The 13,029-nt window shown below is 38.4% G+C and overlaps 1 protein-coding gene across 4 annotated transcripts in view; it reads right to left on the bottom strand.

Annotated features, from left to right (window-relative positions):
* Nucleotides 1-242: 242 nt before the first annotated feature.
* The window catches only part of LOC103132633 (CMP-N-acetylneuraminate-beta-galactosamide-alpha-2,3-sialyltransferase 1-like), a 14,822-nt gene continuing 2,035 nt past the window's right edge, over nucleotides 243-13,029 (bottom strand). For 2 of the 4 annotated variants that reach the window (XM_016667491.1, XM_007544434.2), the window contains 5 exons: nucleotides 12,809-13,005; nucleotides 12,535-12,714; nucleotides 8,801-8,831; nucleotides 8,595-8,714; nucleotides 5,890-7,529 (listed from right to left, as the gene is read on the bottom strand). In XM_016667491.1, coding sequence (XP_016522977.1) covers nucleotides 7,362-7,529; nucleotides 8,595-8,714; nucleotides 8,801-8,831; nucleotides 12,535-12,714; nucleotides 12,809-13,005 — 696 coding nt within the window. In that variant the 3' untranslated portion in view covers nucleotides 5,890-7,361. Of the gene's footprint in view, nucleotides 672-5,889; nucleotides 7,530-8,594; nucleotides 8,715-8,800; nucleotides 8,832-12,534; nucleotides 12,715-12,808; nucleotides 13,006-13,029 lie in introns of those variants that run through there. The other 2 variants (XR_001661014.1, XM_016667492.1) reach the window with 2 other exon arrangements.

The raw sequence follows: 13,029 nt of genomic DNA, 5'->3' as shown, positions 1-13,029 counted from the left end.
ATTACTCAAGACAAACCCTTCAAAGGTTAAGGTGGTTTAGATTTATGTAAGGCGTTTAGTCTCTGTTGAGACAACTGATAACTAGACTAGGTTAGTATTGATGCATCTGGGCAGCGGTGGTAGGAGTTTATTCTGTAACTGGTGGGTTGCCGGTTTGAATCCCGCTCCGTCTTTCACAGTCATTGTGTCCTTAGGGAATACACTTCACCTGCTTTACCTGCTGCTGGTGGTCAGATCCACCCAGTGCACGGCAGCCTCACTGCCCCATGGCAGCTATGGCTACAACATAGTAGCTGACCACCATCAGTGTGTGAGTGACTGATGGTGTGAGGTGCTTTATCTAGTCTCGATAAAGTGCTTTAAAAGTACAAGCCATTCACCATCTGAGGAGTTTAGATTCTGGAAGAAGTTTTTAGATTTTTTTATTGCAACTATTTATACAGGTAGTTCTCATTGAGATATGTGGTCTCAATTTTTAAGAGTGATTTGTTTCAATCACAATATCACCACCCTTTGTAAAGCCTGATTGTTTTGTTTTGGGCCAACTCATGTATGAGTGCATACTCATGTTTTCCAGGATGTGGTCCAGTTTTAAAGTTCTTGCTTTTTAGTGTTTCAAAGTAATGGCTCCAGTTTCCGTCGTCGTCTGCTCCATAACCAAACACGCTGACCTAGGGACACATTAAGGAAGCTTGTTAGTTCAACAAAGAAACTGTCTGAAACAACGTTACTTCTCATTTCCACTTTAACCCACATGCCAAAAAAATATGCATCTACAATAACATAAAACGTCTGTCCCTTTTGTTTCACATCTTAGATTCAAAAGGTTTTTTTTCACCTCTGAATGTCCTGTAGGACATTGGCTCTGCAACAAGTTAAGGTCTAAAAATGGGTTAAGTCTTGCCATAATTTTATTGCCATTCTTCTTTTAGCTTTTAATTTGTTTATTTGGGAGCATGTTTTGGTCACATGATCCATATGTTGTGTTCTAGCAAAGGAAAAGTGATAACCACAATTTCACAGTATTCTATCCTGCACTTTAACTCCTCAGTCCATTGCAGTTGTCCAGTATAACCAGTGGGAAAACAGGCCCTAAACATTAAGCATGATGGGTCAAGTTGTTGCCAAAGAGCTTAACCTTTGTTTCACTGGATCATACACATATTTTCCAAGCCATTCACATGTTAACAGGCAATGTTGGAATGGCCCTGTACATGCACCAGTTGTAGAGCCCAAGTAGCGGGCAATGTGAAAGATATTTACCATCAAAGACAGAAAAACTTTGGTAACATAAGTCCACACAGCGACCAATTGGAAACTATGAGAACGTTCTTGTACTTGGTACCTTAACAGCGATTGCTAAGTGTAATGGTGTTGCATAGATCTCTAGCTGTCTGGGACAAGGACTCATTTACTGATTGTTTTCTTTCTGCCAGCATCCTGCAGTTTTACTCAGTTTGTCAGTTGTGTTTAACAGCTCTCTGATCTTCCCCAAGATGGCGAAGAATTTGGAATGGAACAAATAAATTCTCTAGACTGACAGTGGGAAACATAAGATTTTGCTACAATAAAAGACTAGAACTTAATATTTCCCACAGAAACTTTTGTGTACAGATGCAGAAATTGGACTTTTCCAGTAGTTTATGACCAGGTTTTCTCCAGATCTTTGTGGTTTTGGTGCTGCCGCTGGGAATCATGGGATCTCAGCTCCTTCCACGGGTTTTCTGATTGGTTCAGGTCTGGAGACTATTGTCCGACAGCGTATTGGGGGCTTGGTGGCCATTGTAGATACTAAAAAAAAAAGGAATACATAAAAAAAATCTAAATTTTGTAGGAAAATCAAAGAAATTTCTGAGCTTCAAAAGTTGAAATTTTGCTTGGAAAAAAAAAAAACTCAGAAATTTCTGATATTTAAACTCAAAATTTCAGATTTTTTTCTGGCAAATTTTCGACTTTTCAAACTCAGAAATGTCCATGTTTTTCCTAGAACATATCTGAGATTAATCTCAAAATTTCTGATTTTTTACAACTATATTTTTTTTCCTATCTGAAAGAGCTGTAATATGTCATCTTACTGCTCCCTAGAGGGCTGTAGGCTGGGGCGCTGCCAGGAATCTTGGGCCCCCTGACAAAAAATTGGCTTGGGCCCCCCCGCGCAGAAGTTAGCAAACACCTGGTGGAACTGAGCGTCAGCTGAGCTCATTATACGAGCTACTACTCAGAACTACTATGGTAAAGACATTGTTAAAGGGTTAGTAGGAAGGGAGGAGTTTCCACCTTCAAGAAATCAAGTCACCATGTTAGGTTCAGCTTTTATAAAATAAAGCCACATATATCAAATGTGACTCAAAAGAAATTTGGGTTCATAATTTAACACCTTTAAACTCTGGCTTCAGGAAGTCATCACAACATGGCTCCTCTGTTAAACCTACTATAATAAGCTCAGCAGATGTGCCGTTCCACCAAGTGTTTGCTAATTAATGCTGGCTAGTCTGAAGGAGCTGAGTGGGGGAGCTGCAGGGGAAGGGCTGCAGTGTCCGCGCAGCTGCTTTTACAATATTTAAGTCTATTTAACCCTTAAAAAGCAGCACAATTTTAAAAGCTTACAACTTGCTTTCTTTGGCCCAATACTCATACCAGCATGATATTCACTGCTAGTGAATTTTACATCCAACAGTCCGCATCCAGTATGCAAGTAGGGTGCTTAATTTTTTCTTAGTTTTAGATACTGAAATGTTTCTCCACATGAGCAACAGTCAAAAGCAACATGCAAAATAGACATAAAGCAATTGAGACTTCTCAACAAATGCTACGTAGTTGGATTTTATTCAAGCTGCAGTACTTTTCTTATTAAATATTTTTAATAAAAAGTATTTTTTCTCCATATTTGTTAAAGTCGTCACCATGTCGTGACAGTTTGCTATGAGACAGATAATCTGTGAACACAATCAATCTTCTCCATCTCCCCCCTGAATTACTATTGCTAGTTAGAGTAATTCAACATTCCAGGCAAAAACAACCAATCAGAACCAGGAGGAGGTTCTCAGTGCTGTCAATCAACTTCATTCACTCACTGCTAAATATGCTAATGGCAGAGAAACAACTTATCATTGCAGGGAAAATGTTTATCTGCCATCATTGGTAGCTATGCTAACTAGACTTAAGCATTTACAACAGGCTATGCTAGCTGCAGAATAGCAGAGAGCAAGGGGAGGGAGGATGAGCAGCACCACATGAGATTGTGATTGACAGCACTAAAACTCTCCTACCACTGACTGGTTGTTTCTAGCACTGTGAGAAGGCAGAGGAAATAGATTTTTCACAGATTATCTCTCATGCCATACTGTCACAAGATAATGACAGTTTTAACAAATATGTGGAAAAAAATATTTTTAATAAAAGTTACATACTGCAGCTTTAATTTCACTTTGGAGAGGGCAGGTCAGGAGGGACGTGGGTTAGAGAGATGAGTCAGTCATCTGCTGGTAGTAGTAGTGGTAAAAGGTACAAAGGACAAGTTAAATATATGGATATCTGGGTAATTTATTTCCTTAATTCATTAAATGCTACTAAAAAGGAGGTGAACAGTATTCTGTAGCTAAACTAAATGGTTGATAATCTCACACCGTCTGCTCACCTCTGGGTTATAAATAATCATTCTTGCCTTTTCCTCTCTCTCCCTCTCTTTCTTTTTTTTTGGAAATCTAACTTTATTATTTTCTTAGCAGCATAGTAACAGCCACAGTCGTTCTTGTCTTCCACTGACTGCAGCTGATCAGCGTCACCTCAAGCGCTAATCAGGAACGAACCATTTCATGCAGATCCAGAAGGAGTTCAATGCAAATATGGATGTATGGTTTTTGGTCCTGGAGGGGTAACATTCATTTTTTACTGGTAAAAACAACCTTCAAAAACACAATATGACTTATTTTGTAATTGACATGGCCCCAATTTTTTTATTTATTGTTCATAGAAATAATATTCCTTGTTACCATGCCAATGTTGTGTTTGCTGCATTAATCCGTCAGAATGAGTCACAACTAACAAAGAGCTGGTATGAAGACGGGAAAGCAGCTAAATCTGAAAATACATCAGCCTTCAGTCCTGAACAACTTTTCTCTACAGTTATGACAGTTTCTCATAGCTTCTAAATGTATCCTGTGTTTTATTTTTTTTTTCAGTGCAGAAATCATGCTGGTTCAATGCACTCATCACATTCTGACAGGTGGTTCTCAAGATTAATAACCGTAAGAATAATTATCTCCAATTCCAGTACACACAGCGTGTTCAACAGGGAGGGGCAAGTTTACAAAAATAAACCAGCGAAGCAGGTGCAGCAAGTTTCCAAAAGGGTAAATATTAGTCAAATTTTCACCTTAAATCTCTTCTGATCTTAATGGAGTCAAAGTTCGTTATGCATCTCACCTGTTAGTCGATGCACAGGTGACTAGATTGCAGCAAAGACTTAGAAATAGTTTGGTGGAATCTGAAGAGTTTTGTAACAGCTTGCCAAATTTTATCCTGTGTATGCATAAAAAACCCCGACAGAATGTAAGATTAACAGTAACTTTGAAAATAATCTTTAAGCAGGTATTAAACATAACTTCTTTTTTAGAATTTTTTTGTTGGTCTGATGTAATATTTATATTTTTATTAAGTGTAAAAAGGGGAAAAAAATCATAATTAACAAAAATAAAGGCTTTCAAACATCCATCTGTGTGTAATCTCTTGGTGAAAGTTCCTGAATTAAACTGACTTTTCAATAATATTCTAATTTGCTGAAAGGGTCAATACATAGTGTAAAAAAGGGCAGTGCTTTTCCTAACCTGATAGTGTGAAGAAATAATTTCAGACTTGTGAAACGATGAATGACCTGTGATTTACTGCATCGTTTCTCGGAATGCTGAGTTCGGTAGCGACACCCAGGCTTTGTTGCTTTGGAATGAAGTATGCTAAAGCTTCTTAAAGCGTAAGAAATCAGACTAGATGAAGTCAACATGCTGATTCCACTGTCCACAAATGAAAAAAAATATATGGAGTTGAGAAGGCTGACCACTTCTCAGGAAAGGTCAGCCTGCCAAAAGTAATCTAAGAGCACATCAACAAATCATTCAGGAGGTAACAGAAGAACACAGGACTTTTGAAATTAGTTAAAATCAGCATTCATGATTCAGAAAAAGACAGTATGATACAGATAATCTGTGAAAAAAATTGAGCTCCTCTGCCTTCTCCCCGTGCTCCCAGTACTAACTGCACCACTCGGTCAGAAACAACCAATCAGAGGCAGGAGGAGTTTTAGCGCCGTCAATCACTCTCGTGTTCACGCCTTCCCACTTCCTCTTTACCAAGCTATGTAGTTGGCTAGCCACTACATAGCTTGGAACAAACACTAAGGCTAGTTAGCCACAAAGGCTAAGGCTAGTTAGCCAGAAAGGCCAAGGCTAGTTAGCCACAAAGGCTAAGGCTAGTTAGCCAGAAAGGCCAAGGCTAGTTAGCCAGAAAGGCTAAGGCTAGTTAGCCAGAAAGGCTAAGGCTAGTTAGCCAGAAAGGCTAAGGCTAGTTACGGTTTTCCTTTAACTGTAAGACGTTTTTCCACCATTAACACATTGAGTAGCATACAGGAGGATGACTAACAGCACTAAGACCCGCCTCCTTTCTCTGATTGGTTGTTTTTGACCCGGAGCGATGCATTTCTTCAGACGGTAGAAGTCAAATTAAGAGGTGCTGGAGGAGCTCAACATTTCTCCTCCCCACAGACGTTCTGTCTCATGCCATTCAGTCACAACTGTTTTACTAAATATGAAAAAACATGTTTGTAAAAGTTACATCACACAGCTTTAAGGCCAAGAACTCTTGGATCATGCAGCTGGATAATACTCCAAAGTACACCAGTGTTGTACCAGTTTATTAGCAGTTGTAAACCACAGCAGCATCACCATTTTGTCTTAAAGTGGACAAATCATGCAAAACCCACTTTTTTAGCCCTTAAATATGTTTTATTGTGTACTTTGTCTAAGAGTGCAAAAATTTTTAATTAATTCTCTCTCAGTGCTGCATGGAGATCTTTAAATTCTTTTTGGGATATATTTTTCAGTCTGTTCATTTTTCTCTATTTGTTATTATGTCTTCTTGTTCATGTTGTCACTGCATTTGTTGTGGAACTGCAAACAAGGTCACAACTTCTGGCTTATCCACCATTTTTCCCCCTAGCAGCAATTTTGTAGTCCAAGCTCAGTTGTGCTGAAGTTGCACGTAAATAAGTCAAAATGTTCAGGTCTAATGTATGTTAATGCACAGTATTCCTTACATTCTTACACTGTAGTTAAACTACAGTCCTTTTTGTAGGCAGTTGGTATGGATGGAGAATGAGTTAATACAGTAAAGACACCATTGTGATGAATTCATTTGAATGCGTGGATCTGCAGGTTGTGCGTCTTCTACCTCCTACTCTGGCTGCAACATGTAAGGTTGGATGGACAAGCCTTCCGTTGTCGACATCTTTAATAAAGTTGGGAATGAAAAGTTTCTCTGCCAGTAGATAATTGGTATCGCTGCTATCAAACTACAAAAATGGCCCAACAGGAACAAGTGGAGTTCTTTGTGACCTGGAGGGTCAGAAAGACTGCAGCAAAATGAGTTGCTCTAAAACTAGTTGCTCTAAAACTAGTTGCTCTAAAACTAGTTGCTCTAAAACTAGTTGCTCTAAAACTAGTTGCTCTAAAATGTGCCTCGGAGGTAAACGAGAGGTCTGTGGAGATAAGACAACCAGGACTTCAGACCAAAGCATTGCAGTTCTACTTCATACAGACCAGTAGTGAATGGTTTACGTGTGAAAAGGAGGGATTTAAAAGCATGAAATGTCCACTTTGACCTTAACATAAAAAAACCCTGAAAATAAAAATAATGTATAAATATCCCACTCAGTTTAAATACTTCACATTCCATGTGCCACAATGACTTGATAAATAATAAATAAAAAGTGTCAAGAGACAGAAGACATATCCACTCGAGTCCAAAATAAGAATAAATTCTACACTTGTAAAAATACAATTATTTCAGAACAAACATATGCAGCCACATGCTAGCTGATGTGAAAAATAATAATAATAACAATGCTACCTTTGAAGGGTAGCTCACACCTGGCATGCAAACTATGCTGATAAAGTTCTGTGTTCAGATCATTGCCACTGTCATAGCAGCTGTAACGTCTTTGTATTCTATTTTCCTTTAAAGCTGAAACTTAGACCTTAAAGTGCGAGGTTTAAGGTCTAGTTTATTCACTGCTTCTTTTTTTCCAACTTTTTGGGAGATGACTAAAATAATAAAAAAATAAAACATAAGCTTCACATTTCTGGCACTATTCAATTTCCTTTATAAAAGTATATTGTGTTTTCATTGGCCAACTTGTCTATCGCTGCATACTCCTGTTTTCCGGGATGATTTCCAGTTTTAAACTTTTTGCTTTTCATTGGTTGCCAGTAATGGCTCCAGCTTCCGTTGCTGTCAGCTCCAAAACCAAACGCATGAACCTGGGAAAAAAGAAACAAAGAATATTTTATACATATGTGGTAGAATGACCCACTAGGGTGCTGCCTAGTGGGTCATTCTACTAGGCCCATTAGGCCTAGTAGAATGCCTACAAGGCCCACTAGCAGTGCCCACTGCCTAGCGGTGGACACTGCTTGGCCCACTGTGTGGCGACTGTGGCTCTGTGGGAAGATTAGTTGTCTTGTGATCGGAAGGTTGCAGCTTCCTCCTGCCTCATGTTGATGTGCCCTGGACAAGGGACTTAACCTCTAATGATCTGTGTATCGGTGTATGAATGTGTGAACATTTGTGAGTGCGAATGGGTGAATGTGACTCTAGTGCAGTGGTTCTTAACCTTTTTTGAGGTCTCGAACCTCCCAGTTTCATATGCGCATTCACCGAACCCCCCCCCACCCCCCACCCCGCGACACAGAAAATAATTTGGGTATTCTGATTTATTAATGTAATTATATTAGTTGTATTACCTCCCCCACGCCACTAGAGGCAGTACCAACCCCGAAAAGATGTGACTAAGGAGCAGATTTAGTAAAAACGGTGAAATCCATGCTGAGAGTGGAACTCTTTCCCGCAGCACTGATTGGCTAAGCAATGTAACGTGATCCTCTGGAGCAAGTGATGGCAAAACGGGGCGTCATCACGACTTTACACAGTGTGTCTTTACCTCCACGGCAGAGGCTCCGCCGAACCCCTGAGACCAACTCATCGAACCCAGGTTAAGAACCACTGCTGTAGTGTAAAGCACTTTGATTGGTCAAAAATGATCGGGAAAAGCGCTATGTAAGTTCAGTCCCTTTACCATTGGGCTCTGCTAGGCTAGCATTTCTTGGCATTGTAGATACATTGCAAAGAAAAAAAGCAGGGGAAGTAAAATCACTCCCGAGTGACAACCCCCCCAAAAATGTGATTCCAATATAAAATACATTTTCTATTGGGTGAAATACAATTTTAATTTACTTCTTTTTTTTTTGAGAAGTTTGGAAGAAAATACTTTTTAAAAGTCCAATAAACTTTACAATTCTGCCAAGTTAAGCAAACGAAAAACGTACCTCATCACAAATGTGAAGTGCGGAAATCAAGGTCATGAAGCCGGTGGACGGGTACTTTCCTTTCTTCCCCAGCCACTTCTGATGAACGTACTTCATAAAAGCTGGATTGAGCACCATCACCTAATATACAAGTTATTCAGCTTACAAAAACGTGACAATAAGAAAATGCTCATGAAACAACAACAAATTAAAAAATATATACTCACCAAATCTTTGTTAGCTCTGGGATTTACTGGCCTGCATGATGTGGAAACACAGCATCATTTAGTTTAAGTACTTCAATTAACTCATTTCAAAACAGAACAAGGACACTTTACCACTCCAGTCCTAAAATAGACACTCAATCTTAAATTCTAAAGTAGAATTCAAATTTTACATGACAAAATATATGTTTTAACAATACAGACAGTATAAACAAAGTGTCATTCTGTCTCTTTCTTTCTAAAAAAATGTGTTTTATATTGCATTGGAGACCTTTTGTTAATGTCTAAACAAGCTGTCATAGATCAAAATATATATAAAAAAATAAAGTTATTTATTTTCAACTGTGATTTATTTAAATTCATTAATGGAAGATTTACAGGCATATTTCATGGTATATTTATTTATTTAATGTTGTCACTCCTCACCCTCCATAACAGGGAGGTTAGATTGAACTTCTAGATGAGGTTCTATGAGCAATGGTTCTCTCACTTGTTATACCAGTTTGGGATCGTTCTGCTTTGTTTCTCACTGTATCTTTGGATCATTTTGACTTATTTGTGGTTTTTGGATTCACTCCTTTATGTTGGAATTCTCGGTTCTTTCTTTTGTTCTGCTCTTTATGTAAATATAGCTTATATCTCTATTGCTAGGTGGTGGTATTTGGTTTTGTGAAATCCGTCTGTGTTCTTTTGTGTTGTGCACTATTAGTAGCCAAGCTAGTTTGCCTCTCCTTCAGCACATCACTCTTTTATCTTGCTTTTATGTTTTCTTGTGTTTTATTTTTGTAAGTCGACTCATAAGTATTTGCCTTCAATTGAAAACATTCCAACTCCCTCTCTGCAATCTCAACCACAAAATGGTGTCATGTTGCCCTGTACACAATTCAATAACAATCAGAAAACAACAATAGATGTTTTATGAATGAACAATTTCAGATGAACTAAAGTTTTCCTATCAGTTTAACAAAAAGCACAGTTCACAGTAATATCACCTTTTAGTCTCTGAAATAGTGTTTAGTTGGGTATAACCTTTTATGTATTTAAAAAAAATTCCTATAGCCTTCAAATTACTGTAAGTATAAGCTTAAGTCCCTGAAAAGCTTAGTTACGGCCCTGTTCTGCTTCTCTGCCTCACGACCGCACGCGCTGCCGTGTCACAGGCAAATTGACGACGCAAACTCTTTAAAGAAGGCCACTTCCTAAAAAAGCGAGTTCAATGAACTTGACAAGTAAGACGGACAGAGTCAAATGATTGGACTCAAGTAAAAGCAGCAATTTGTCAACATATTTATACTGAAGTAAAATGAAAAAGTAGCCATTTCAAAAATTACTCAAGAGTAGAAAATGAGTAACTGTGTAATCACTATACTTGATGAAAGAAATCATCAGACTGAAAAAAGTAGAAAGTTACGTGCAAGTTCTGGTATTTTAAAAACCAAAATACGAAAAACACAAATAGCATAATTATAAAATAACAAGGGCTGTTGATGTTAACGTGTTAATGAGAGGGATTAATCTGATCATTTTAAAATGTAGATATTAGAATCAGAATGCCTTCATTATCATTATAGAGAAGCACCATGTAATTTCATTTAAGTGCAGCCCTTCCAAACAAAGACAAACAGCATAAGACCTGGAAAGACCGGTGCCTCAGTGCAGCCATAATGGGAGGTCCCACCCATTCATTAGATCAGAAATGAAAGAACATGAGGTTGGAGGAGGTGAAAAAGAAATTATATTAGCAAGTTTTCAATGTTTCAAAATCAGAAATGTCTTTGTTTTTGCTAAAAGTTATTATTTTTTTTAATTTCTCACACTTTGCCTCAACAGTGTGAAGGACAGAGTGGCAAAAAACCTCTTAACAAGAAAAGCGACATATAGACAGAAGAGTGGAGCCAGCAAAGGCGGTGAGTTGAGGGGGGTTGTGTTAACCATGAAGAATGTGTGCGTGTTGAACGTAAGTCCGTGAACGCAGCACCAGACCGATCTTCCAGATATGGACTCTGATATGTGATAGAAAGTTTATCAGCAGTCTAAGCTTCATAATTCAGATTAATCGAACGACCTGTAATGAGCTAAAAGCCTCTCTCCTGCAAAGGGTTACCTAGGTAACAGCAGCACATTGTGGGGGAGCAACAAACGACAGCAAGAGGTGAAAGGTTTCCGTGACAGCAGACGGCAACAAAAGTTTAACCTTTTTAACTTTCTTACAGCCTGTGCAGGTTTACGTGTGCGAACTTGATGTTTCAAATGCAAGAATTACGCCAGTCACTGGGCTGGATGAGGACAAGCGGCTTCATCTCACAACTTCCGTAGGAAATGAATGTGAAGGGACGTTTCTAAATGGATGCTTAAAATGAAAACAACTTCCTTTAAACCTGAATATAAAACTCTGGAAAACTGATCATCTTCCAACATGTTTGGTTTGAGACAATAAAATGTTTTCTTAAACTTTTTTTTGAAAATGTACATACAGTGGCAGTTTTTGATATGAGGTACATGGGCACTTGCCCAGGGTGGCATCATTAAGGGTTCAGCCTCACAAGAACTAGAAAATAAAATGTATCTTATGTCAGTTTGTTACTACCTTTAAGGATGTGTAGTGGAGTAAGTTTCCCTTATTTGCTGTTGATTACAGGGCGATGGCCCTACCTGCTTTCTGCTGCTACAATAAAAGTAATTTGATAATTACTTTTTAATTGGTTGTAATGCAGCAGATGGAGGGCCTTGCCCAGAACACCATTCCTGCAAGATCTGTATGCGTATTTATATTTCAAGCTTACAGTTAGGCATAATGATTAACTATGATTAATAACAGTGCTAGTGTGTAATTTACAGTTTTTTAAAAATAACTAAATGACACAGGAAATTTTTACCTAAAACTCATTTTTGTTTTCTTCTAAGAGACAGTGATACAATAAATATGTTTCTTTTGTCTTGTTTTTGTTGTCTCCATTTACATCCGGGGGGATTTTAACATACTTCACCGAGGAGGTCCCACATCGCTCCCTTCCCCCGTGGAAAAGACTCTACATCCGTCGCTGCATTAATCTATGCATTGGTGGATTTACAGGTAAAGTCACAACCAATCATTTTCTATAAAATTGAAGAATTATTCTAATGGCAGGGAAAAAGTAAAGAAAATAAAAGGTATACTGCTTTCTGCTTCCCTAATGAAGACAAATAAATATATACGTTTCATTTTATGAGACAAATGTAAATGTCATGATCCGTGTTTCTGTGTATTTATTTTTAGGGTTTTCTGTGTTCAGTTTCTGTCCTGTGAGTCTGTCTCTGTGTCTTCCCCGTTGATTGTTCCAGGTGTGTCGTTCCTTTGATTACCCCGTGTGCATTTATGTCCATCTGTTGTCTCTGTCTCTTGTCGGGTCCTTGTCTAATGTCTGTTAGTTCGTCTGCTGGCACAGTAGTATTGTGAAGTTCTGTGTCAGCATTTGCTCATTTTTGTCAGTCTCGTTAATTCAGTTGCTACCGGTCCTGAGCTTCTGTGTTCCGCTCTTCTGTGCTGCCTGTAATTTGGACTGTTGAGCATTTTCATTAAATTCTTTGTTTTCATCAACATCCTGGGTCTACCTGCGTCTCTCCTCACCACCAACCACCACAACTTATGACAGTAAATGGCACTGCCTCATATTTATTAGGCTGTATTTACACACAGCCTTTTATTGGGACTGTGTGTAAATACATGGAGCACTGAAATATATGAGGATTAAACTCACTTTCCAGAAGTTCCTGTTAGAAAGGACCCGAGGAGCCACTCCAGATCTCTTATCTTGAAAATAAACATTACAAGATGAGTAGAGTTATCTAAAACCGAGCCACTCTCTGGATACATGACACGATGAGTTGTTCTCGACCCCACGTCTTCCTCAAAGCCTTTGGTTGGACCTTGGTTGATTCTAAAACAGAAGGACATATTTTAGGTAGTTGGAGTTTGATTTGTTTGGTTTCTTACATCTCTAAAAGGTAAAAAATTTACTATTTAGTATTTACCTTATAACGATATCTTGGAAATCTATCAAGGGTCCGTAACGTGACCCTTTCAAGTTCACCGAATTTCCAACAACTGCACAAGTCCTGCATCCTTCAGTTTTGGATTTTTCAAGAACAGGAGTGGGTGAGATTATCTTGAACAGTTTGTCAAGAGTTGCTTTAAAGTAGTTGAAGTTGTGTCTGTTCCTCTGTAAGTGCTGTCAGAATAAAATAACACAGCC

The sequence above is a fragment of the Poecilia formosa genome, unplaced genomic scaffold (assembly GCF_000485575.1).
Source record: "Poecilia formosa unplaced genomic scaffold, Poecilia_formosa-5.1.2 Scaffold1173, whole genome shotgun sequence".
In the NCBI taxonomy this organism is placed as follows: domain Eukaryota; kingdom Metazoa; phylum Chordata; class Actinopteri; order Cyprinodontiformes; family Poeciliidae; genus Poecilia; species Poecilia formosa.
Note: the sequence above shows the minus strand (reverse complement) of the source record. Positions and strands in the feature narration are given on the sequence as shown.